Source organism: Lissotriton helveticus, chromosome 6 (genome assembly GCF_964261635.1).
Source record: "Lissotriton helveticus chromosome 6, aLisHel1.1, whole genome shotgun sequence".
Classification (NCBI taxonomy): Eukaryota; Metazoa; Chordata; class Amphibia; order Caudata; family Salamandridae; genus Lissotriton; species Lissotriton helveticus.
In genome coordinates, this window is record NC_136067.1 from 2,136,177,368 (window position 1) to 2,136,204,907 (window position 27,540).

Consider the following 27,540-nt stretch of genomic DNA (forward strand, 5'->3'; position numbering starts at 1 on the left):
GCCCCAAGCGCTCACCTGCCTCGGCGTCAAGTGCTGTAACTCGCCCCTGAGGCGCTTGTGGAGAACTCTTCCCAATCGCAGCTCCGGCGCCGCACTCTCGCCACCCCCGGAGGTGTCTCCGGCCACCAACGCGGCTGCCTGCCCTCGCGATGTGCTCTGCGGCCCCAGCGGAGACAGCGCCAACATTGTACCCCCCTCGGCGGCCCCCGTGTGTCAGGAGAGGGCCGCCGCATCGAATCCACCAGGCCGCACTTGGCCCGAAGCCTTCCAGGGCCCGCATCACGTGACGGGAGCGCCGCCGCATCATCAGCCGCGCCCCCGCCCAAGACGCGCAACCATTGGTCGACCGCCCCGCGCCTGTCACGGCGAGGCCCGGCACCCGGGGAAGCTCTGTCTCACCGCGGAGGGGGAGGAGGTCCACAAGAGCCCCCTCCGCTTTGACCCACACGCCGCGCCTGACCCTCTGCGGGCGCCAGGGTAATACCGCTGCCCCCATTGCCGCCGCTGGCCGTGTGAGGCCTACGGGAGGGTCGGAAACCCTCCCCCCTACTCCAAGATCACCGCAAGGGCCTGGAGGGCCGAATAAAGCAGGTAACCCCCGGGGAGGAGGGCGGAAGGCCGGGTAAGGCCCCGAGTTCGCCCCTCCCCTGGGGAGAACTGAGATTGGGCCCCGTTGGCCCCCGTGCGCCTCTAAATGTCTAGGAGGCCATAATTAAGCCCAGAGGTTCCTCAATACAGGCTCATCCTTAATTGACTGTGCAGGCCTTAACACCACCGTATGCTACATTAACTGCTCAAGCTTGCTTACATGTTTTCAAGCCTGCTGATGAAGGGGTGACATTTCCCTGTACTGAATTTCTTGCAGGCGCGGGCTTCTACGAATCCTGATGGGGTTGTGCTATGAAATTGCTTGATTTAATCCATGACTATTTTGATAACATGGTTTCTTGTATTGAACTGTTGATATTTACAAGAGGAAATGTTCATAACTGCTCTTGAAATGTTAGTCCATGGTTTATGAAAGTTCCCCCTTAGCCTGCTGAAGAGTATAATGCGACAGGCTGTGTAATTTGATGTTTTCTTGCTTTAATGAAACGCTTTACTGAAAAGGTTTTACTGCTTTAATGAAATGCTTTACAACTTTAAAGGAAATGCATAATGGAAGGCTTCCATGAAACACTTTAATGAAGTACTTTAATGAGATGTTAATGAAATGCTAACGCCTGAATTGCTTTGATCTAAAGCCTATATAAAAGATCTTGATTTTCAATCACAAATACTGGTGTGGTCTCCATTATTCTTGTCTCAGTGGATGAGTGTGTTGAGTAGCTGCTTTACACGTAAGCCCCTGGCTGCCTTCCTGCTCTGGCTAAGCCCCCCCCCCCGGAGAACTGGCGGTCCCAGTTCTTACATACCTCTGCTCAGAGCTAGTGGGACTCCCCGAAAGTCATAAGCATCAACAGAATACATGTACCTCTTCTCAGAGCTTGTGAGAGTCCCCAAAAGCCACATTGAGAGTCGAAACCAACAGCATCATAAGAATATGTGTACCTCTGCTCAGAGCTCGTGTGACTACCCGAAAGCCATTCAGAAAAGGGGGTGGTGATGGGCAGAGCATCTGAATTAAGCAGAACACTCATACCCAGTCAAAAGATCAGGGCTTGATCCATCACCGTTTTTTAGCTCACTGCACCATCCCAGTTCAGAACCTGGCTACATGCAAATTAGTCTGTCCCTGGCCCAGTGCATCATGGGAACAGGGCAGACCAAACTACCAAGCCAATTCTTTACTGGAAAGGAAACAAGCTTCCGGGGACCGGGTTCTGGCATTGCAGCCGTCTTCGGCCCGGTTTGCTTGAATCCTGATGGTGCAGTGAGCAAGGGACTCATGTCTGAGCATACCCTTCCACTCCTATAGCGGCCAAAACGATTCAGAAAAGGGGGTGGTGATGGACAGAGCATCTGAATTAAGCAGAACACTCATACCCAGTCAAAAGATCAGGGCTTGATCCATCACCGTTTTTTAGCTCACTGCACCATCCCAGTTCAGAACCTGGCTACATGCAAATTAGTCTGTCCCTGGCCCAGTGCATCATGGGAACAGGGCAGACCAAACTACCAAGCCAATTCTTTACTGGAAAGGAAACAAGCTTCCGGGGACCGGTTTCTGGCATTGCAGCCGTCTTCGGCCCGGCTTGCTTGAATCCTGATGGTGCAGTGAGCAAGGGACTCATGTCTGAGCATACCCTTCCACTCCTATAGTGGCCAAAACGATTCAGAAAAGGGGGTGGTGATGGACAGAGCATCTGAATTAAGCAGAACACTCATACCCAGTCAAAAGATCAGGGCTTGATCCATCACCGTTTTTTAGCTCACTGCACCATCCCAGTTCAGAACCTGGCTACATGCAAATTAGTCTGTCCCTGGCCCAGTGCATCATGGGAACAGGGCAGACCAAACTACCAGGCCAATTCTTTACTGGAAAGGAAACAAGCTTCCGGGGACCGGTTTCTGGCATTGCAGCCGTCTTCGGCCCGGCTTGCTTGAATCCTGATGGTGCAGTGAGCAAGGGACTCATGTCTGAGCATGACCTTTCACTCCTATAGTGGCCAAAACGATTCAGAAAAGGGAGTGGTGATGGACAGAGCATCTGAATTAAGCAGAACACTCATACCCAGTCAAAAGATCAGGGCTTGATCCATCACCGTTTTTTAGCTCACCATCAGGATTCAAGCAAGCCGGGCCGAAGACGGCTGTAATGCCAGAAACCGGTCCCCGGAAGCTTGTTTCCTTTCCAGTACAGAATTGGCTTGGTAGTTTGGTCTGCCCTGTTCCCATGATGCTCTGGGCCAGGGACAGACTAATTTGCATGTAGCCAGGTTCTGAACTGGGAGGGTGCAGTGAGCTAAAAAACGGTGATGGATCAATCCCTGATCTTTTGACTGGGTAGGAGTGTTCTGCTTAATTCAGATACTCTGTCCATCACCACCCCCTTTATGAATCGTTTTGGCCACCACAAGTGTGGAAGGGTATGCTCAGATGTGAGTCCCTTGCTCACTGCACCATCAGGATTCAAGCAAGCCGGGCCGAAGACGGCTGTAATGCCAGAAACCGGTCCCCGGAAGCTTGTTTCCTTTCCAGTAAAGAATTGGCTTGGTAGTTTGGTCTGCCCTGTTCCCATGATGCACTGGGCCAGGGACAGACTAATTTGCATGTAGCCAGGTTCTGAACTGGGATGGTGCAGTGAGCTAAAAAACGGTGATGGATCAAGCCCTGATCTTTTGACTGGGTAAGAGTGTTCTGCTTAATTCAGATACTCTGTCCATCACCACCCCCCCTTATGAACCGAAAGCCATCGGCATCATAAGAATACATGTACCTCTGCTCAGAGCTCGTGGGACTCCCCGAAAGCCACACTGAGAGTTGGAACCATCAGCATCGTGGCCGACACATATAAATGTGAATAGAAAATTTTGAATCTGAATTCAAACTTCAATCTAAAAATGTATTGACAGTGATTTTGTTACCGTGCTGCAAGACAAATACAACAGTATTTTAATACAAAGTGCAGGAGTTTTATTCAACACCCAAAAATCTAAACGTTATGAGAATTAAACAAGGTGGGTAATGTTCTTGCAAACTTTCGGAGATACAAGAAGCATCTCGTGCGAGAGTCACTAAATCTAAAGAAGCCACACAAATGTCAGTGAAGTAGCTTCAGATTTGAAGTATCTTTCATTTCAATAACTTAGACAAACGTTAATCCTGGCACTCTCAGTGAAATTTACTAAGGACTTCATTAGCAAATGAAATGTGCCAATCATGGAAACTCCAATCCAAAACACCATTTACAACAGGAGCACTTGCACTTTAACACAAACCAGCAGTGAGCAAGCGCGCAGAGACATTAGACTAGCAAAGACAGTCAAAACCGGGAGGTCAGATAACAAAAAGACTGGGGAAACACAGCAGAAGATGCCAGGTCTAACACAAACACTCTTTAATTAGCGAAAAGATCGGGAAGATCCCTCTTCATACCTAGAGGGCCTGGTTATGCTACAGACATGGTGCTTGCAATGCAGTTGTGAGCCTCTCTGACAAAATGAACCACTATGAACCATCACATATTGTGAGAAAGTGCCATCTTTCTTGCCTTGGTATGCCCCCCACTTTTTTCTGAACTGCTGATGTGCTTTGACTGAGTGTGCTCTGGGTCCCTGCCAATCAGGTACCCAGGGCCTGTGTTCCTTCCCTAAAAAGAAAAGCTATGCTGAAACAAAATACCCAATTGGCATCTCTAGCCACCTGTCAGCCCTTAGTAAATGGCACCTCTGAGGGCTGCAGCACTTATTGTGCCACCCTCAGGGGCCCTGTACCCTGGCACCCACACACTGCCTTTGCAGGCTAAGTGCCTAAGTACAGGACTAAACCAAGAGTCGACATGGCGCACATCCCTGTGTGCCATGCCCACAGAATCCACTGCCCTGGCATACTTCAGTCACCCCTCTAGCTGGGTGCCCTATGCCAGAGGTGAGGGCACAGGTGCAGGAGCCCTGTGCCCCTACAGTACCCAGGGCTATTCCTGGGCACTGTAAGTGCAGTGATGCCATTTTAGAGTATATGGTGCTGGGAGGTTGTCATTACGAACTCCACAGCACCATAATGGCTACACTGAAGACTGACAAGTTTGGTACCAAACTTCTCAGCACATTAAACCCGCACTGATGCCAGTGTGGGATTTAATGTAAGATGCACGTGAGGGCATCTTAGAGATGCCCCCTGAAAACCTAACCTACAATCCACGTCTGGGCTGAGTGGCTGCAGAGGCTGCCACACAGCAGACATGTTGCTGGACCCCTGGGTGGAGAGACACCCGCTCTCCAGGGCCTGCAAAAATGCACATCCTGGGCGAGGTGCTATGTCTCCGCCCCCAGTATGGACAGGGGAAGCTTCAAAGGCATGCCGCCTCTGAGAACTTCTCCTGACCATTTGCTGTACCCAGCAACTGGCCCCCAACAGTTCTTCCCCCACTCTGGCGGGAAGACTGGCGGGAAAAACTACGTCAGGAAGGGGGGGGGGTGCCAACCTTTGCCAACTCCACCCCTCAGGTGGAGGAGGCGAGGTGAAGCACGACCCCGGGCTCCGGCCATCTTGTAGATGGGGAACCCTGCCCAATCCCAGCTAGGCTTCTGCCTCCCTCCCCCAGGAGAGGAGCAGGCTAGGGGGTGTCCTCATCCCAGGACAGGGACTCATTGGTCCCTGCTCTTGCCCTACCTGTAACACCCCTAAATTTAGTATTTAGGGGCTCCCTGAACCTTCCTTCCTCGGATCCCGATAGCAAAAGAATAAAGAAGATCAAGAAGAAGAAGACCCGCCGCGCAGCTGCTAACAACAGGACGACACCAACTGACTTGGCCCCAGCCCTACCGGCCTGTTGATCCTGGAACCTGCTCCTGCCTAATCCCGGCGACCTCCACGGACAGCAACCTTGGGACACCCAGAGGACCTGCCTGCCTTGACCCTCTCGAAGATTGGGACTCCCTCCAGCAGAGGCTCTGCTGCAACAACCCACCTGGTGCTCACCGGGAAGCTCCGGACCAGCCCACTCTGCACCAGCCGAGCCCGGGCCGGGCCAACCCGAACCAAGACCACGAGGACGTCCCCCCCGGCGACTGGAACCCAAAGCCCAGTGCCCAAAGACCCTCCTCGACGAACCAGCCGACGCCTGCAGACTCAGAACCAGGGGCCACCCCAACCGCGACCAGCCGAGGGTAAGCTTTTCCGACCCCCAAAGACACCCCTGCACCCGGCGCCCCGCAGCCCCTGTGCCTCCCTTTGAAGTACCTACCTGTGCTTCATCATCCCAACTTACCTCTCGAAGTGCTGGTCGCCCCTTGAGAGTCACCGTCCCCGAGCCTGCAGCCTTTGTTCCTGTTTCAAGGTCCTCATTGGATAACATTGAGCGCCCGACGGCTCAAAAGCACCCTGCACCCAGCCGCCCGAGTGCCGCTGGCTGTGACCCCTTGACCCTATCCTACTTCTCCCCTTGCCCTGAGCAAGTGACCAGGAGCCCAGCTCCCAGAGCCGCGTGGGCTGCTAGCCAGCAGCCACCAACCGAAGGCCCCCTTTCCCTCATTGGATAACATTGGGCCTAACTACCTCTGCACCCGGCCGCCCCTGCGCCGCTGGGACTGAACCAACAGTACCTACCTGACCCTGGGGGACCCCATAGTCTATGTCCAGAACCACAACTTCACCAACCAAGTACTCACCTAGAAACCGGTAATTCACTTACCAGCCATTGGATAAAATTGACCCATTTTGAATTGAAAATTTTCTAAGTGTGAAATTTTGAAAACTGAAAATGTTCCTATAAAATCAGCCAAAGTCCGAATTCGAAAGTTTTCACCTGTGATCAGGAGAGAAGCCAGTACTGTGCCTTTCAGCCCAGTACTGAACCGCAAAAGTAATCCCTAGCGGGTTTACTAGTAACCTGTATTTTCTCCATAGGGACCCATTGTCTGCTTTTCTACGAAATTTCTACTTTTGACAACTGCAAATATTCTTTAAAAATCGTACGAAATACTGAAATGCAATTACCTACCTGTTTTGAGTTAAGCCCCCAGTGCTGGCCCTAGGAGACTAGTGCTGGGTTACAAAAGTAACGCGATCGTACTTTACCTGCAACCTGAATTTCCTCCCATTGAATAACATTGTCAGAAGTACATGGAAAAGTTTCTAAGTGTGAATTTTTAAAACCGCTTTATATTCATGAAAATTCATCACAATAACTAAAACGTTTTTGCTAATCTGGTTTCAGCTTAGACCCCAGGGCTGAATCTAAAATCTAGTCCTGGAACTACCAAAGTAATCCATAAAGTAATCAACTGTATTTACCTGTGAAAAACCCATTGAGCTCAATGCTAGAGTGTGTTTCAGAACTGTGTTGCTTACTAGCTATCCTGTAATTATGTTATGCTATATTTTGGTAAAGCGCAAACAGCTGCCCCGGCAAAGAGGCATCCCGGCGCTAAGAAACTACAGAAACTCTACTGAGGATGGGAAGAGAGGGGGTGGAGTGGCCTAGGGGGAGGGGAATAGGTGGGTCTTGATGGCCTTCCGGAAGGTGGACATGTTATCCAAGGAGCGGATGTTCAGTGGCAGGGTGTTCTGGTGCTCCCAGAACCCTGAAGGAGCGACCGCCAGTGCGGCAAAGTTTTGTGCGAGGTACGCTCAGTAGGAGTTGGCCAGAGGAGCGTAAATTGCACCGCGGTACGTAGGGTATGAGGAGAGGTCGCAACAGTTCTGGGCGTCCGAATTTGATGATTTTGAATGTCATAATGAGACTTTTAAACTGGATTCTGGAGTCAATAGGTAACCAGTGCAGCTTACGGATTGTGGCTCTAGCGGAGCATCTGCGAGGGAGACCAACCAAGGCTCTTGCCGCAGAGTTCTGCACGCGTTGCAGTCGTGCTATCTCTCCTTTGTTGGCACCCAGAAGAAGAACATTAGCGTAGTCCAGGCGGGAGAGGATCGTAGCTTGGACAATGAGTTGTCGAACCTTGGCGTCGAAGAAGCCAAGTATGGGGCTGAGACTTCTCAACAGACCGACACAAGTAGCTGCCACCTTTTTTGTGTGAGTTTGAAAGCGGAGTGTGGAGTCCATCCAAACTCCTAGATTTTTGACCAGGGATTTGGGAGGTGGGATTGTACCTAATGAGGAGGGCTACCAGTGCTCATTCCAGTGGCTGGTGTTTTTTCCAAGGAGCAACACCTCCGTCTTGCCTGCATTAAGCTGCAGGCAGTTGTCCGTCATCCATTGTGCCACTGCAGCAAGGCCCTCCCTAAATCTCGAGGCCGGGATTGACGGGCCTTCCGTGAGAGTGATGGCCAGCTGCGTATCGTCAGCGTAAGACACCAGCGTGAGGTCCCATTTTTTTGCCACTGCCGCAAGTGGCTGCACGTAAAGATTAAAAAGGGATGGGCTCAGTGCAGAGCCTTGCGGGAATCCCTGTCCGATGGAATGGGGTTTTGATAGAAATGGAGGAGCTGATACCCGGAAGGATCTGTCTTTCAAAAAAGAACGGAACCAATCCAGGGCCAAGCCGGAGATCCCTACTGTCTCCAGACGATCAAGTAGGATGTTGTGGGACACCGTGTCAAAGGCCGCGCTGAGGTCAAAAAGAATCAGCGCGGCACTTTGACCGGCATCAAGGATCGTCCGGAGGAGTTCGGTCGTTGCCAAAAGGGCAGACTCAGTGCTGTGGCCCGGTCTGAACCCATTTTGGGATGGGTCTAGGATGCTATTTTGGTCCATGTGTAGAGACAGGGCGTTATTGGCATGGGCCACAGCAAGTTTGGACAGCCATGGGAGCAGGGAGATAGGCCGGAAATTTTCCGGTTTGGAAGGGTCCAAGGTGGGTTTTTTAATGATAGGGGAAACCCAAGCTTGTTTCCAGGCTGTCGGGACATTAGCCGATGAGAAGGAGAGGTTCAGTATGGAGGCCAGGGAAGGCAAAAAGAATTCGAGAGATTCCACAAATTGGGTAGGTCTCATGGGGTCTGCTGGGGAGCCGGACTTGACTTTCCTGCAAAGTTTGGTGAGTTCTTCACATGAGATTTCTGGTATGTGAGTCATGGTGGGGCCATTAGTAGTGACATTGGTGGAGTTAGTTGGATTGGAGGAGTGTTGTGGAAATGATCTGTATATCCTTTGTACTTTCTCCACAAAGAACGTGGCAAGGTCGTCACATTGCTGTGTGGAGGAAATGTTGGAGGATGGAGATCTGTTGCTCTGTAGTTCTTGTACCAGTTTGAAGACGACTTTTGCAGGGTTAGAGCTCGAGTTAATTTCTTCCGCGTAGAAGGAGGCGCGGGCGGCGCAGATAGCTTTGTGGTAAAGTTTTTGTTTAGATAAGTAAAGAACCTTGTCCCCATAGTTATATTCCCTTCTCCAGAGACGCTCAGCTTTTTTGCAGTCTTTTCGCATGGCTTTGAGAGTGTCATTGTACCATGGGTTGGAGGGAGAGCTGCGCCCTTTAGTCCACTTGGCTGGGATTAGAGCATCTAGTCCTCTAGTGATCCAGCCGTGGAAAGCGTCATAAGTCATATTGATGTCCTGATTGGCCTCCTATTGGAATTTTCCTAAGGTGACATCTAGGTCACGGGCAGAATGTTTGTGCCAAGGTCTCTTTAGCCGGTAGGTTGGCTCAGTTTTGTTTAATGTTTCTTTAACTGACATAGTCAATTTAATAAGATAGTGATCAGTCCATCCCATGGGTTTGGGCACGTCAGTCTTAACCTCCGGGATGTTAGTGAAGACAGGGTCGAGGATGTGTCCAGCCGAGTGCGTGGGGGTTTGGATAAGAGGGTGGAGCTGTAAGGCAGCAAAATCGGCCAGAAGTTTTTTGATAGTGGGGTCTTGAGACAGATCAAAGTGGAGGTTGAGGTCGCCTAATATAGTTAAGTTGGCCGATCTCATCACTAAGGAGTTTGCCACCTCCAGGAGAGCTTCGATGAATTTAGAAGCAGGTGCGGGTGGGCGATATATATATAGGCCTGATAGGGTAAAGTGAGGGCTGGTTGTGATTTTGAATCGGGCGCTTTCACAGCCCGGAATTTCTTCCTTGGTGAAGGAGCAAGTGAATTGATTTTTGTAGATGACTGCGATGCCACCACCTCTTGCGTCTCTATTTAGAGTGATCATTAAGTAGTTCTCTGGCAGCGTGAGGTTAGGTATGGTGGTGGAATCATCGCGTAACCAGGTTTCGCAAAGGAAGAGGATGTCAGGGTTCTCGTCAAGTAGGAGGGTGTTAACCTCTAGGTGATGTTTAGTCAGAGACCTGACGTTGAGTTGGAGGACGGTGAGGGGGCAAGATTGGGCGAGCCTTGCCTCTGTCTGGTGTGACGGGGACTAGGTGTGATAAAGTGGCAAGACTTACATTGAAGGCCCGTGTGGCCCAGAATGCCAGATGTCTCTTCACAGCTCCGTCCGGGGTTCAGGGCGATAGGGAGTTCTCTATCATATTGATGGGGTGTCTGTGGAGCACGGCCAGGGGGACAGGCGAGAGGCGATGACGGGCGCAGACGGGCTTGCCTTAGGCGCGCCTTCGGCGCGCAAACGTCGCACCCACTGCGCTCGTCTGCTGCGCGTCCGAAAGACGCACATAATTTATGGATAAGAGGGATGAGGATCAGGGGGCGTGGCCTCCAAAAGGGGGCGTGGCCTGCGGGCGTGCCGGTATGGCGGCAAGAATGTTTGTTTCTTAGGTCGGGTAAGCGCTAAATCCGCTGCGCGATGTCTGAGGTCTGAGCAGAGGGTGAGTTAAAATACAATTATTAAGTGACATACAATTTTTAAAAGCAAAAAGGGTTCGCGCTCCCGGCTTCCGCCTATGGAGCAATGCAGTACGGTCTGGCGCTCGAAATCAGCGTCTTTTGTAGTGCAAGTGATCAGGGGGGCGTGGCCTCCAAAAGGGGGAGTGGCCGGCGGGCGTGCCGGTATGGCGGCAAGAATGTTTGTTTCTTAGGTCGCGTCAGCGCTAAATCCGCTGCGCGATGTCTGAGGTCTGAGCAGAGGGTGAGTTAAAATACAATTGTTATTAAGTGACATACAATTTTTAAAAGCAAAAAGAGTTCGCGTTCCCGTCTTCCGCCTCAGGAGCAATGCAGTACGGTCTGGCGCTCGAAATCAGCGTCTTTTGTAGTGCAAGTGATCAGGGGGGCGTGGCCTCCAAAAGGGGGCGTGGCCTGCGGGCGTGCCGGTATGGCGGCAAGAATGTTTATTTCTTAGGTCGCGTCAGCGCTAAATCCGCTGCGCGATGTCTGAGGTCTGAGCAGAGGGTGAGTTAAAATACAATTGTTATTAAGTGACATACACTTTTTAAAAGCAAAAAGGGTTCGCGCTCCCGGCTTCCGCCTCAGGATTGTGTGTGCATAAACTGTATTGCTCCTCTGCAAAGTATCTACATGAGAGTATAACTGTTGGTTCTAAAAATAAAACAACTACAGATGAGGATATAACAACAATTGGCCTGGAGTTCAGTTCTTGAGTGTGTGAAACCTTTTGCTGACTGAGTGTGTACAACAAATGCTTTACACTGCCCTCTGGTACTGCCTTACCGCTCGACCAAGCTACCCCTTTGGAGAGTAAGGTCAGTTCTGACTTTAACCTCTGTTATACCTTTGGGGATTGTGGACTCTGTACACACTGTACTTCATTATTGTCCAGTATATACAGAGCCACTTTCTCACACACATCTTTTTGCTTTATTCCGCTCTTCCGCTTGTACTCTTGTGAACTATCCTAGCGTGTTTTACAGTGGTAAGATTGTCTTCCGCATTTCCATCAAACCCAGCCTCCAGGTGACAAATTTGTTGCTCGCCTGCGGCCTGTTACGGAAGGAACCTCGCAGACCCAAATCTATTTATCCCACTTTGTTGTGTACTTGAGATTTTCTACTTCAGTTTTAACCACCTTTCGCATAGCAACAACCAGAGATGCTATGCCTTGCTTAGCCAAAAAACACAAAGGGCCTTGACTCCAAACTCAGCAAGGCTGAGTCAACCTAAACTTTTGAAAAACAAGAACAATTGCCAGTGCTGAGAGCCTATACATAAACGGCAACAACGGAGAACTGGTGGTTATGAATATATCAAGAAACACCTTCTTTATAAATTGCAACCAATAATTTTTCATTCTTTTCTCGCAAATCTTATAAATTTTTTGATGAGCACAAAACAGTTTAGTACATGGGAATACAAACAGAACATTTATGTACAATATATACAAAGAAAGAAGAACAAAACACTACACTTCAGTACAATATTTACATTGCAGACACTCTTGGCCAATCCAATCACAGCAGTTCATTCAAACAACAAACAAACATGAAATAATAGGTCTCGATGTCAATAGGGCTTTCAGAGATGAAATCTTAGATGGAATATGGCTGAGTCAAAGTCTTTAAAGCAAAGTAGAAATGGGCACAGTAAAGGTCCCTTATTAACTTAATGTATGTCCACAGAGTTGCTATAAATCCAATGACCCGAGACCAAGTGGGTCGACGCGTTTCGAATCTCGCGAATGCCGAGATTCTCCTCAGGACCAATTGTGCAACTGAAAAAATAAATAAATAAACAAGGCTTTAGGACTGTAACCTGGATAACGAGCAGACCCCTGTTCTGCATCTAGGCAGACACGCGTACCTTAAAGTCTTCACCTGTAGATCCAACTGGGGCTGTATTCCCACCGGTATAAATGTGCTGGGGCTGGAGAGGAAGATAGAAAGACAGTGCCGGAATGCCTCATTTAGTACTGGCTCACACTCATAGATCACATACAAACTCACTCACACTGGGACTCTTACCCGCTTAGATCATTTGCGGTCCCTCTCGGTATCGGAAAAGACGGCTGTTCAATCGCGCCCACTGAAAATAAACAGAAGGGCGTGGTGAAGACAGATTTTCAAAAATCTCGAAGTCCAATATTCTCGGAACCAAACGGGGGGGCCTTCATACCTTGGCACGTCGCTTAGGTGCTTGAAGCGAGTGGACTCGTTGTGTCCCTTGCCTCACTCGGGAATTGAGTGAGACTCAATAGTTACTTCCTGAATGTAAAAAGAACGGGGACACGCCCCCGCGGGAATGCTGGGTGATGTAGTTTGTGATGTGGGACAAAGGGAAGGTGCCTCCGCAAGTAGTATCCTGGAATCAGTGGTTTGGCAGCATGGATAAGCGTCTCTCTAACTGCTTGGTTTGTAAATCTCGGAGATTTCGTTGAGTCCGCTAAACGCAGTGTTGAATTTCATAATTAATAGCGCTTCGCGCTGGCTCAGCATTGCCTCTAAATCTCCTCCCCGAGGGTCCTTTTCGATTTTTGACAGGACTGTCCATTTTATGTCAGCGTTTGCATGATTTTGACTCACCCAATGGTTGACTAATGGAGCGTTCTCAATCTTGCGACGAATCCTAGATTTATGCTGCGTTATCCGTTGTCTAATTTCTTGTGAGGTCTTTCCAATATAGACCTTGGGGCATGGGCATACTATAGCATAAACCACGTTGCGGGTTTTACAATTGGTAAACACATCGTGCTTCCAATGAATATTGTTGAAAGAAAAGACCGATTCCTCCAATGTTGTTTCACAGCAAGTACATGTCCCGCACTTATGATGGCCTTTGGTGGGTGGTAGTCCAAACAGGCTCCTCACTGTGGGGGCTTTGTCAATGGGCAGGGCTGCCCTCACTATGTGGTTGGCCACACTTTTGTCTTTTTTATAGGCAAATAGTGGGGGTGTTGCAAAATCCTCATGAAGGTCCTTCAGCAAGTGCCAATTGGACATGATCAGTTTTTTATGTTGGTTAACTGCTGGACAGAAGGTGGTGACGCAGACTAATCTTTTTAAGTCTGATTTGACCTTTTTCTGCAGTAGTGTTTCTCGCGGAGTCCACCACGCCCTTTTGATTGAGTTTTTTAGCAGTTTTTTTGGGTATCCTCTTTGAATCAAGCGATCTTTCAGTTGATTGGCATGCTCAAAATATTCCTCTTTGTTTGCACAATTTCGGCGTATCCTGAGAAATTGTCCAAACGGGAGGTTCTGTCTCAGGCTGCGGGCGTGGTTGCTGGTGAAATGTAAAGCTTTATTCCTATCTGTCGGCTTTCTAAATAGGGTGGTGCTTAGGTTCCCCTCCCTTGGTTGTAATTTGACGTCCAGAAATGTCATGGATTCATTGGAGGCCGTACAAGTGAACTTGATGTCATTAGTTCTTGAATTAACCCAGTCGACAAATTTCTTGAGTTCTTCATGCCCCCCAGTCCAAATGAGGAACACGTCGTCAATGTAGCGCATATAGCTAGATATGCAATTGCTAAAAGGATTGTTATTGTAAATAAATTTATTCTCAAACAGTCCCATAAACATAACCGCCAATTCTGGTGCGAAAGGGCACCCCATTGCTACTCCCTTTGTTTGATAAAAAAACTCAGAATCAAAAGAAAAATTGTTTTTTTGAAGAGCGAAACTTGCCAGTTCGACGATGAATTCCGTCGGGACTCTCATTGGTCTCTCCCTAGTCTCAAGGAGCACAGTCAGTGTCTCCAGAGCCTGTTCTTGTGGGATTTGAGTGTAAAGTGACACAACATCCAAGGTTACTAGCAGTTGGTTATTGCAGTCAAACCGGATTGTCTCAATTCTATTTAGGAAGGCCGTCGTATCCTTCAGATGTGCTGGAATGGTTTCAATAAAGGGTTTCAGAAAAAAGTCGATATATTTTGCCACTGGTTCAATGAGGGAGTCACAGCCTGAAACTATCGGGCGACCTGGTGGATTGAATTCATCCTTGTGCATTTTGGGCAGCACGTAGAACACTGGGGTCCTAGGATTTTTGTTTTGTAGGAATAACAGTTCCTTTTGGCCTACAAACCCTTGGTCAAAACCCTTTTGTACTATATCAAACAGTTTATCCTTTAGTTCAAGCGTAGGGTCTTTTCCTATCCGTCTGTAACACTGGTTGTCATTTAATTGCCGATGAACTTCAGTTTTGTACTTATTAATGTCCCAAATGACAATTGCTCCTCCCTTGTCCGCTTGTTTGACCACCACTGTTTTGTCATTCTTGATAGTCATTAATGCATCCTTTTCAGCTTTAGGGAGATTATATTTGGTGTAACATTTCCTTTTTTCTATTGCCGAGATGCCTGACAGGACTGTGCGTTCAAACGTGAGGACCTCCTTTGGGACTTTGGAGCCCGTTGGGCAAAATGTAGACTTCCTTTTTAGGCCTGTTATTTCCGTAGGTTGTTCTACTTGAGAGTCTTGAAAAAAGGTTTTTATCCTAATTTTGCGGCAGAACTCAAGAGTTTCGAGTTTCATTTTGACAAAGTCCGTAGGCCTTGTCGGAACAAAATTAAGGCCTTTGGTCAAAATAGCTGTCTCTGCTGTAGTCAGGGTCCTCTCCGATAGATTGAATATAGGTGATTTGCTTAGTTCTTGTAAAATTGCCGGCGAGTTCTCATCTCCCATGGCTGTGAAAAGCGGACCCGACCCCTGCCCCTCTGCTGGCCTCGTCCTAAAAAAGGTTGCTGATTTTGTTGCTGTTGTTGCTGATCAGGTTGGTTGCCCTTTTTGTTTGGTTGTGTCCTGGCAGTATTGTCGGTGTCACTTCCCGAGGAAGAGGATGTATCCGAAAACGTCAAGAAATTGCGACGTGATCTGCCTTGGTTGTCCTGCAAGAATCTACGTGAATCAGACCGTTGATAGAAGTCTTAGTTCAAGTACGGATACATGGATTCGAGGGAGAAGTTCTTTTTATCGGAATCAAATTTATTGGTTTTTTTGTGTTACCGTGTAATCTTTAAATTCCGAAATTTCCTTTTCTATTTTCTCCAATAATGTTTTTGAATCAGTGATCAATTGGTTGTTCTCAATTTCTCTTTGTAGGGTTATGATCTCTTCTAATTCTTTTACTGATATTCTATGTGCTGTCTCTATTGTTAGAACCATCAAATCCCTACTGCATTTAGTTTCGATTCCACTGAACCCTTTCTTGTAATCTGGGTCGTCTGTGAAAACCACAGGGATATTACGAATTTGAAGACCTGATGGAATGGTCCCTGCCCTCAGGTGTTGTAATAAGAAATGGCCATGCAGGTCAGTTCTGATTTGTTTTTTACGTAGACGAAGTAATTTATCGGACTCGTTTTGAGTATTAGCAGTAAGGCTGAGCGCTGCCGATGCAAATACTGGGGGGTCTCGCATCAGATTCTGGATGTGTTCCTCGCTATATGCAAGGGCGTCTTTTTCAGCCATAACAAACGTGCAAAAACAACTTGATTCAAACTCACAGTGGAAGGGTGGAAGAAAGAATAAGTGAGGGCAAAAACCTTAACACCATATACGATTGTCCATCTATGGACCACACTATTAACACCACAAAACACTGTACCCTGTGGCAGCCACTTTGTGGTGTTAATAGTGTGGTCCATAGATACCCCCCAGTATTTGCATCGGCAGCGCTCAGCCTTACTGCTAATACTCAAAACGAGTCCGATAAATTACTTCGTCTACGTAAAAAACAAATCAGAACTGACCTGCATGGCCATTTCTTATTACAACACCTGAGGGCAGGGACCATTCCATCAGGTCTTCAAATTCGTAATATCCCTGTGGTTTTCACAGACGACCCAGATTACAAGAAAGGGTTCAGTGGAATCGAAACTAAATGCAGTAGGGATTTGATGGTTCTAACAATAGAGACAGCACATAGAATATCAGTAAAAGAATTAGAAGAGATCATAACCCTACAAAGAGAAATTGAGAACAACCAATTGATCACTGATTCAAAAACATTATTGGAGAAAATAGAAAAGGAAATTTCGGAATTTAAAGATTACACGGTAACACAAAAAACCAATAAATTTGATTCTGATAAAAAGAACTTCTCCCTCGAATCCGTGTATCCGTATTTGAACAAAGACTTCCATCAACGGTCTGATTCACGTAGATTCTTGCAGGACAACCAAGGCAGATCACGTCGCAATTTCTTGACGTTTTCGGATACATCCTCTTCCTCGGGAAGTGACACCGACAATACTGCCAGGACACAACCAAACAAAAAGGGCAACCAACCTGATCAGCAACAACAGCAACAAAATCAGCAACCTTTTTTAGGACGAGGCCAGCAGAGGGGCAGGGGTCGGGTCCGCTTTTCACAGCCATGGGAGATGAGAACTCGCCGGCAATTTTACAAGAACTAAGCAAATCACCTATATTCAATCTATCGGAGAGGACCCTGACTACAGCAGAGACAGCTATTTTGACCAAAGGCCTTAATTTTGTTCCGACATGGCCTACGGACTTTGTCAAAATGAAACTCGAAACTCTTGAGTTCTGCCGCAAAATTAGGATAAAAACCTTTTTTCAAGACTCTCAAGTAGAACAACCTACGGAAATAACAGGCCTAAAAAGGAAGTCTACATTTTGCCCAACGGGCTCCAAAGTCCCAAAGGAGGTCCTCACGTTTGAACGCACAGTCCTGTCAGGCATCTCGGCAATAGAAAAAAGGAAATGTTACACCAAATATAATCTCCCTAAAGCTGAAAAGGATGCATTAATGACTATCAAGAATGACAAAACAGTGGTGGTCAAACAAGCGGACAAGGGAGGAGCAATTGTCATTTGGGACATTAATAAGTACAAAACTGAAGTTCATCGGCAATTAAATGACAACCAGTGTTACAGACGGATAGGAAAAGACCCTACGCTTGAACTAAAGGATAAACTGTTTGATATAGTACAAAAGGGTTTTGACCAAGGGTTTGTAGGCCAAAAGGAACTGTTATTCCTACAAAACAAAAATCCTAGGACCCCAGTGTTCTACGTGCTGCCCAAAATGCACAAGGATGAATTCAATCCACCAGGTCGCCCGATAGTTTCAGGCTGTGACTCCCTCATTGAACCAGTGGCAAAATATATCGACTTTTTTCTGAAACCCTTTATTGAAACCATTCCAGCACATCTGAAGGATACGACGGCCTTCCTAAATAGAATTGAGACAATCCGGTTTGACTGCAATAACCAACTGCTAGTAACCTTGGATGTTGTGTCACTTTACACTCAAATCCCACAAGAACAGGCTCTGGAGACACTGACTGTGCTCCTTGAGACTAGGGAGAGACCAATGAGAGTCCCGACGGAATTCATCGTCGAACTGGCAAGTTTCGCTCTTCAAAAAAACTATTTTTCTTTTGATTCTGAGTTTTTTTATCAAACAAAGGGAGTAGCAATGGGGTGCCCTTTCGCACCAGAATTGGCGGTTATGTTTATGGGACTGTTTGAGAATAAATTCATTTACAATAACAATCCTTTTAGCAATTGCATATCTAGCTATATGCGCTACATTGACGACGTGTTCCTCATTTGGACTGGGGGGCATGAAGAACTCAAGAAATTTGTCGACTGGGTTAATTCAAGAACTAATGACATCAAGTTCACTTGTACGGCCTCCAATGAATCGATGACATTTCTGGACGACAAATTACAACCAAGGGAGGGGAACCTAAGCACCACCCTATTTAGAAAGCCGACAGATAGGAATAAAGCTTTACATTTCACCAGCAACCACGCCCGCAGCCTGAGACAGAACCTCCCGTTTGGACAATTTCTCAGGATACGCCGAAATTGTGCAAACAAAGAGGAATATTTTGAGCATGCCAATCAACTGAAAGATCGCTTGATTCAAAGAGGATACCCCAAAAAACTGCTAAAAAACTCAATCAAAAGGGCGTGGTGGACTCCGCGAGAAACACTACTGCAGAAAAAGGTCAAATCAGACTTAAAAAGATTAGTCTGCGTCACCACCTTCTGTCCAGCAGTTAACCAACATAAAAAACTGATCATGTCCAATTGGCACTTGCTGAAGGACCTTCATGAGGATTTTGCAACACCCCCACTATTTGCCTATAAAAAAGACAAAAGTGTGGCCAACCACATAGTGAGGGCAGCCCTGCCCATTGACAAAGCCCCCACAGTGAGGAGCCTGTTTGGACTACCACCCACCAAAGGCCATCATAAGTGCGGGACATGTACTTGCTGTGAAACAACATTGGAGGAATCGGTCTTTTCTTTCAACAATATTCATTGGAAGCACGATGTGTTTACCAATTGTAAAACCCGCAACGTGGTTTATGTTATAGTATGCCCATGCCCCAAGGTCTATATTGGAAAGACCTCACAAGAAATTAGACAACGGATAACGCAGCATAAATCTAGGATTCGTCGCAAGATTGAGAACGCTCCATTAGTCAACCATTGGGTGAGTCAAAATCATGCAAACGCTGACATAAAATGGACAGTCCTGTCAAAAATCGAAAAGGACCCTCGGGGAGGAGATTTAGAGGCAATGCTGAGCCAGCGCGAAGCGCTATTAATTATGAAATTCAACACTGCGTTTAGCGGACTCAACGAAATCTCCGAGATTTACAAACCAAGCAGTTAGAGAGACGCTTATCCATGCTGCCAAACCACTGATTCCAGGATACTACTTGCGGAGGCACCTTCCCTTTGTCCCACATCACAAACTACATCACCCAGCATTCCCGCGGGGGCGTGTCCCCGTTCCTTTTACATTCAGGAAGTAACTATCGAGTCTCACTCAATTCCCGAGTGAGGCAAGGGACACAACGAGTCCACTCGCTTCAAGCACCTAAGCGACGTGCCAAGGTATGAAGGGCCCCCCGTTTGGTTCCGAGAATATTGGACTTCGAGATTTTTGAAAATCTGTCTTCACCACGCCCCTCTGTTTATTTTCAGTGGGCGCGATTGAACAGCCGTCTTTTCCGATACCGAGAGGGACCGCAAATGATCTAAGCGGGTAAGAGTCCCAGTGTGAGTGAGTTTGTATGTGATCTATGAGTGTGAGCCAGTACTAAATGAGGCATTCCGGCACTGTCTTTCTATCTTCCTCTCCAGCCCCAGCACATTTATACCGGTGGGAATACAGCCCCAGTTGGATCTACAGGTGAAGACTTTAAGGTACGCGTGTCTGCCTAGATGCAGAACAGGGGTCTGCTCGTTATCCAGGTTACAGTCCTAAAGCCTTGTTTATTTATTTATTTTTTCAGTTGCACAATTGGTCCTGAGGAGAATCTCGGCATTCGCGAGATTCGAAACGCGTCGACCCACTTGGTCTCGGGTCATTGGATTTATAGCAACTCTGTGGACATACATTAAGTTAATAAGGGACCTTTACTGTGCCCATTTCTACTTTGCTTTAAAGACTTTGACTCAGCCATATTCCATCTGAGATTTCATCTCTGAAAGCCCTATTGACATCGAGACCTATTATTTCATGTTTGTTTGTTGTTTGAATGAACTGCTGTGTGATTGGATTGGCCAAGAGTGTCTGCAATGTAAATATTGTACTGAAGTGTAGTGTTTTGTTCTTCTTTCTTTGTATATATTGTACATAAATGTTCTGTTTGTATTCCCATGTACTAAACTGTTTTGTGCTCATCAAAAAATTTATAAGATTTGCGAGAAAAGAATTAAAAATTATTGGTTGCAATTTATAAAGCAGGTGTTTCTTGATATATTCATAACCACCAGTTCTCCGTTGTTGCCGTTTATGTTTAGGCTCTCAGCACTGGCAATTGTTCTTGTTTTTCAAAAATGCCTTGCTTAGCAGCATAGAAAACATGCTCAGTCACCACAATAAATTGTGTAGGTTTGTATGTTAGGCTATAAAAACATACCTACAATAGGCAGTGAAAGGTCTCAGCCGTACCTGCACAGGGATTGGCCAAGCTCTCTCTCATCTTCGAGTAGGGATGATCGCGAAAGCAGAGCTCTTCGTCGCTTCGGATTCTAAACAGGACGTGCGGGTTCTGGATTCCGTGGCCTGCGGGTCCAAATGGACACAACAATGTTAGATTCTATTGTGCCTTCCCATGTCCAGAGCTACGACTGAGGGGGGCGGACCAGAAGATAATGGGATGTTTAAGTCACTATAATGCTCCTCACCTTCTAAATCTGGATATCTCTATAACAACCATGATGCTATAAATTGCTATTTTTGTGCTGATCACATCAGGCTTTATTTGAAAAGCCGTAAACGTTTTATTGTTTTTTGAGACCCCATCTACTGGAGAATTTTAATGTGATGACAAAGTATGCAAATGAACTTATTTAAAGGTATAAATCCTAAAATAGATTAAACTAGACTTTGCACTCGTTTTAAGACGTATTCCCAGCGGGAGCTGGGTGTGCATTGCACGTGCTCCAGTCTGAACAGGCAGCTCGCTCCACCTTTTAACAGGAGGTGACTGCCTGGGCAAAACTGTGGGGAGGATAATATTACAGGCAGAACCAGTGATATTTCCCACTACGCACACTTAGTGCCTAATTTCACCTCCGGCGTCTAAATGGCTCCATATACATAGTACCTCGCAGCACGTGCTGGCACGAGGGCGATATCACCCACATCTCACCACATCTACTAGGATATAGAGCAGCCCACCACTCCTTTGGGAGAGACCCCCTCACCTGGATGCCAGCGACAGCCCAGAGTAGAAGGATCGAACGGGCACCTGGGGCCATCCTTTCTGCTCTGTGCACTCCCACACAAGCACAACATTGGACTGTGGGCTTCCCTCTGCATACAGGGCCATCTAATACAACACACATTTCCCCCTGCCAGTCACACCCGCGATGTTGCACCAGCAGCTACCACTGTGACATACGTGCAGCACTGATCTCCTGATGCTCGTCCTTCACTGCCACCAAGTCGGCTTTCCTGGTCCAGACTTGGCACCGGTGCCCCAGTCTTCATGTCCCCTCTCTAGTTTGGATCAAAAGGATGGTCAGGCGTTCATTTGTTATGGGTTTTATTTTAGAGTTAGTCATTTTGACCTCTACGCTTCAAATGTGTAGCAGTGTAACTCCTCCCAAGGATGCACTTGAATAACAACTCCCAGTCCCTAATCTTGTATTAGGCTGCGAAGCAGGGCGAGGCGAGACTGGAGCCTCCACTCTAAGCAGACGACCCAGAAATGAGGCCACTTCTTACCCAGGGAGACCAAGGCTCGGTGTATCTCCTTCATCACAGCCTCGTACTGCTCCCGCTTCCATCCTTCCAGCTGCTCCCACTCCTTCTCTGATAAATAGATGGCTACATCAGTGAAAATCACCGACATCTACAAAATAAAGATATATTCTCAGTACATACACAGACTCACGTAACATAACAACCCTCCTACAGAGAGCCCACAGAGAGAACACACTGCCCCCACTCAACATTCTAATCCCGAAACACACGGAAGATATCAAGGGTCTTGTGAAATATTGCTATGGTCGGTACCTATTTGTGGTATACGAACTCAAAGAAACCTAATGGTTATCTAAGTGACATAGGAGAGGAAACAAGGTGATCTTAACATGAAAGAAAAGAAACCCATCAGCCCACCAGTTGGCGGAACTTCATCATCTGGGTTTTGTGGAGAAGAATGTTATCCGCTAGACACCTCCTCAGTGCATTCAATGAGGACTGCTAGAATCGGATCATCAGAAGAAAGAAGAAAGCCATCAACCAGAGGATGAGTATTTTGAAGGCTGATAGGGTAAGTTGCAGTGCTCAAAAAAGTGTAAACAAAATTAGTGATGATTTAAAAATGCCTGTTTAGATGTCTAAAGAACAACTGGTAGCCTCGGCTCAGTTGCCAGACCGAGGTAACGACGGACAGTGCGTGGCCTCTTTGTCCTGAGCGAGTGCCAGGAGAGGTGAGGCCGTTCCTCCCTACAATGATGGGAGAGTTCCTGGATTAAAAGACCATACAACTGGTAGGTCTACACAATCTATATTATCACGTTCTGTGGTAAGTGTTGCAGTAGTGCACATCATAGGTCCTGATGAAAGCCCGGAGGGGCTGAAACATGTCGACCAACTTATATCTTTGATGAATAGTAATATCTCTTAAATACTATATTCACTCTGCTTTTAAGTATGCCGTTTTGATGGTCACACCTATTAAAATTGTTCTTTAGACATCTAAACAGGCATTTTTAAATCATCACTAATTTTGTTTACACTTTTTTGAGCACTGCAACTTACCCTATCAGCCTTCAAAATACTCATCCTCTGGTTGATGGCTTTCTTCTTTCTTCTGATGATCCGATTCTAGCAGTCCTCATTGAATGCACTGAGGAGGTGTCTAGCGGATAACATTCTTCTCCACAAAACCCAGATGATGAAGTTCCGCCAACTGGTGGGCTGATGGGTTTCTTTTCTTTCATGTTAAGATCACCTTGTTTCCTCTCCTATGTCACTTAGATAACCATTAGGTATCTTTGAGTTCGTATACCACAAATAGGTACCGACCATAGCAATATTTCACAAGACCCTTGATATCCTCCGTGTGTTTCTAGATAGTTCAGTTGGGGGACAAGATACAAGAAGGTCTATAAATTTAAACTCCCCTGGGACCCTCTTTTCCACATTTTTCTGTTAACATTCTAATCCCCACAAAAAACAAAGCTCAAAGACACTCCTTAATATAAAACAAAAAACAAAACTTAAAGAAGAATGAAAAGTACAGGTCAGAAATAATTCTGCGATAAATACACATATTTGCATCTGAAGTGAATAGGAAGTGTTCAAGAACGAGTGCTCCTTCGGACAGAAGCAGTGTGTGCTATCACAAGCGTCTAGACCTCTCTCCCAAACCTGAAAACACAGCCATATCAGCCTGGTCTCCCTACTTTTCAACAGGACCGGACTGGCTGTAGCGGGCACCAGACGTTTCCCCTGTGGGCTGCCAGGGTGGGGGCCGCTTTTAGACCGCTGGGGGGGCCATTTTTAGGGCTCGCCTGGCGTTTCAGCGCGAAGCGCTGCCGCTAGCGAGCCTTATTGTCATTGTGAAGCCCTCCCCAAGTGTTACAGACCGGTGCACGAGCAGACACCGGTCTGTGAACGCGCGAGCCGCAGGGAACGCCAACGTGCACGCTCACGGCGTCACGCTCCTGCCCTCCCGCGTCTCTTCCAAGGCGCGCTCCAGGCCGACTTGTTTTGTTTGCTTGTACTCCTATTGGTCCTCAGAGATCTGTACTCCCCCCCCCCCCCGTTTCTGCAAAACTCACTCCATTTCTCCCAGCCGCCACGGATTCCTGTGCCGATTACTTGTTGTTACCAGGGGCTGGTTTTGCAGCATAGCTGCAATATCGTCTCTCAGCAACAAAAGCGGCACAAAGCTTTAAGCGTTCTCCTTGCCAGTCTCCCCCTCCTCTTCCCCACACCCCCTCTGGGGCCAGCCAAGCTCTTTGCCAGGGCCAGTTTTGGTTCCCCGTCCGGCCCTGCTTGTCACCCACTCTGACCATTCTTTCCATTTTACACCACTGCCAGCCCCTGACCCTAACAGAACTGCCACAAACGCTGTAGACAATAACAGGGTCAATAAACTCTGGACTGTCTTGGGTGACATGAGCAGTTTTCTTTTTATTTGTACCTCATTCACTCAACCTAAAACGGCACGGCCTCAGTCCCTCTCCTTTCACCAAAATCAGATTTGTGCTTCTCTTGAAACCCTCCCACCTTAGACTTACAACAGAGGAGGCACCATGGGTTGTCTCCCAGTCACTCAAACACTGCTTTATTCAGGAGGGATGCAGGTTTCAGTGATGTTTCCTGCCACTCACAAGCTCAAAAGGTAACTCTCCAGTTTCTGAGTGTGGTGTATTAGGATAGAATCACAGCATGGGCCCCGACAGCCCTAAATTCATCGCAGTTGTTCGTTAAAGCCCACTGTATGCATTTCTCCACTACTCCATTCCTGGGCTCAAGTAATCCAGGCGTTGAAAAATCTTATGGGCACGCTATTTTTAGGACTCAGCTCTAGGCGTCACGGTCTCGAAGAGAGGCCGCTATATGTAGTTTGTGGGCTTCAGCCCGCCCATGTCTGAGCTACTTGCTGGCTCCCACGTCGCTCCATTATTCCTTCTCCCTATTTGTCCATTGCATGCATGTGTCATGCCTCTTCCCGTTTTTAGCTCTCCCTGAGAGCAGCAGCCAAGTACTACCATTAATACACAGCAGCCATTTTAGAAAATGTTTTCGTTTTTTTTCTTTATTTGGTTTAACAGCACTCTGGAAGCTACTTGTGCTTTTCGCAGTTCCTCACTTTTCACTATTATGAACCCTTAAACCATTCCAACAAGCTGGCACAATGTTGATGCTCTTATGCCGTATTGATAGCAGTCCATTGTTTATCTTTCCACATACTTATAAACACATTTTTTTGGTGTCCTGAGTAATACTCGAACTAGTCCGGCCTTGCCGCACTATAGGAATTGCGGCACAGGTTAGCTTGAGAGACCTTCTGTAAGTTACACTTTTGATGTGTACTACATATATATATGCTCACAGTTTGTTACTTAATCTTGTTACAGATGCCGGCGGGCCCTGCCCAGTCACTTTACCTCCCACCTCAACGTCTGCGACTGTTGGACTGGGCCCTTCTGGCAGGTCCACCCCTGAAGTTTGTGCTTATTATATGTGACCTGGGGATGGTGATTCCCACTCTGAGTGCGTGTAGATGAGAGAAGCCTGCCCTCCCATAGGAATGCTTGGGATTGTATGTGTCCCTAGTAGTTCCTGATGCGTGGGGGGTACGGGGTCGAGTCTGGTATGTATGGACTCGTGTGATTGAATGCTGCAAGATGATGTATGCGGCGTGTGTGTGTCTAGAAGGGAAGTGCCACTTCTAGACATGGGTGTGTGTGTGTGCAGTAGGTGTGCTAGCGCGTGATTGGCTGAAGCCAGCTGGGGAGCCTGGCTCCAGGAGTCTGTGTGGGTCTGCCCCGGTGGTGAATGGAGAGATTAACATGCTGATGCGAAGGAGGGGCTGTGCCTGTATCCTGTATGGAGCTGGGCTTTCCCCCACCATGCTGGCTCCACCCCCCTGGGGTGCGTCTGGTGTCCCTAGCCTGGCCAGTAACAAGAAATTCCTTATAACCAGTTCTAGCTGGTTCTCACCCTGCCTGCCCCTTTTTAGACAAAGGAATCTCATGTATAAAAGGAGGGTGGGTCCTCTTCTCTCTCTCTTCTCCTGGTTGTCCTGACTGGTATCCTGCCAGGGGCGTGCGGCTGCTTGGGCTCAGGGTGGGCCTGCCTCCCTGGGCCCTGCCCTGCTCCTGGACTTCTGATGGCCTTTTCCCCTCTAGGAGCTGCCGTGCTCCCCCTGAAATCCTGGACTTCCTATGGACCCTGCTTTCTGTGCTTCTAGCGCTTGGGAGCGCTTTCCTGCTGTCCTAGCGCCTTGGGGCGCTTCATTCAGGCTCCTAGCGCTGGGAGCGCTATATTCCACCAGCCGGTGCCCACCCGGCATTTTCCCCGTTCGTGTGAGGGGCCCGAGCCCCCAGCGAGTGCCTACCTCGCTTGCCCCCGTCATCACTATATTTATCGAGGGAGCCTGGCCCTCGTCAATTTCCCTTGAGCTCACCGCCGCCGCCCGGGACCCTCGTGAGGCCCTCCCCCGGGCCGCGCTGGGATTGGCTGCCGGCCCGGGCTGGGCTGATGACGTCTCCCCGGGCCGCGCTCTGATTGGCCGGCGGCCCGAGGAGCTGAGGAGGCGACGAGAGAGAGAGACGAGAATGCAGGGAGCGGCGGGAGCCTACTCAGCGCCCCTGCGTCCCCCAGAAGACTGGCCGCTTTCCCCCCGGGGCCCCCAGGAGTGAGAGGGAGCCCCGGAGAGCGAGGAGGGACCAGCGCGTCCACCGGCCGGTGAGTGCTGCAGGAGGGGAGGCGGGGCGTCGGGGCACATTGCCGGTGCCCGCCCCTCCCCTCCAGCGCGAGCGCACATGTGCCGCTAGGGCTGAGGGGCCCCCAGTGATGCCGGGTCCCCCGAGGGGGGGCCCCACCTGCCCACACCTTACGTCCTGAGCCCGGAGAGGCTCCGATTCCGCCAGTATCCCAACGAGCCTGCGAGGCTCGTTCCACGCCCCAGCCCTGAGAGGCTCCACCGGTATCTCAGCCCCTGAGCCCCAAGAGGCTCCATCTGTATCTTAGCCCCTGAGCCCCGAGGAGGCTCCACCGCGTCCCAGCGTCCAGAGCCCCGAGAGGCTCCACCACGTGGCCCTTGCCCATTTCGAGCCTGCGAGGCTCCGCCCAGTTGTTCTCGAGCCCGAGAGGCTCCACCGTTTGGCGCCTTTTTCCTCATAGCCTGCCCGCACAATGGCCCCATCCTGGCTCTACAGCTGCCCAGCACTTCGTGGGCAGCTGCCCCGTTTAGGTTTATAGTTGGCTACCTGCAGCCTGCCCTGAACATCGTGACATTGCCTGTTGGAAGTATCGATTAATGTTAATGGGATTCTGAGAGTTATTACGTGTTGCCCTTCTGATGATGCCTCTGTTGTGCTATGTACCTTGTCCTTCCTTCCCTCCTGAATATCCGGTGTCCCATGTATGTTGATCCTGGTTAGAGTGAGTTCTACCGCTAGTTCCATGAAGCTCCTGGGTGTAATGTGTTCTAATGCTAGCGCCTGGTTGTTATGTGATCTAGTGCTAGTTCTAGGAAGCTCCCAGTGGTTATGTGTTCTAATGCCAGTTCCATCATGTGCATATCCCTAGCAGTGGCCCCATGGCACTGCCCTGTATATAGTCCCTTGTAAACCCTGCCCGTGCCCCTGGCACCTTGTAAATTGCGTATTCCTGTCTAAGTGTGTTCTTCAATACAAAAGCTATTTTCATATATATCTTGTGTGGAGTTCCTTTTGTGGGGGGCCCGGGAGGTTGTTGCTGGGGGTGCGTGCGCAAATGCTTTACACATGACCTCCGAGATAGGCCTGACTGCTCGTACCAAGCTACCAAGGGGGTGAGCAGGGGTTGTCTTGGCGGGTGACTTCCCTACCCTAACTAGAAATGGTGATTTCTGCCTGGCCTTGGCTCAAGCCTCGGCCAACCAGGGATCCCCTTTCTAACATTGTTGGCTAGCGGTGGGATTTGGACTTGTGTTTGCGCAGTACCACAGCGATAACTGGCCCCACTACAAAGCTC

General features: G+C 48.4%; 1 protein-coding gene across 1 annotated transcript in view; it reads right to left on the reverse strand.

Annotated features, from left to right (window-relative positions):
• LOC144764112 (zinc finger protein 783-like) overlaps positions 1 to 27,540 on the reverse strand; it is a 121,261-nt gene that overhangs the window by 42,434 nt on the left and 51,287 nt on the right. Inside the window, exons 2-3 of the mRNA XM_078650281.1 lie at positions 21,565 to 21,691; positions 20,284 to 20,397 (exon numbers count right to left, since the gene is read on the reverse strand). Of these exons, the coding sequence (XP_078506407.1) occupies positions 20,284 to 20,397; positions 21,565 to 21,691 (241 nt within the window). The remainder of the gene's footprint in view (positions 1 to 20,283; positions 20,398 to 21,564; positions 21,692 to 27,540) is intronic.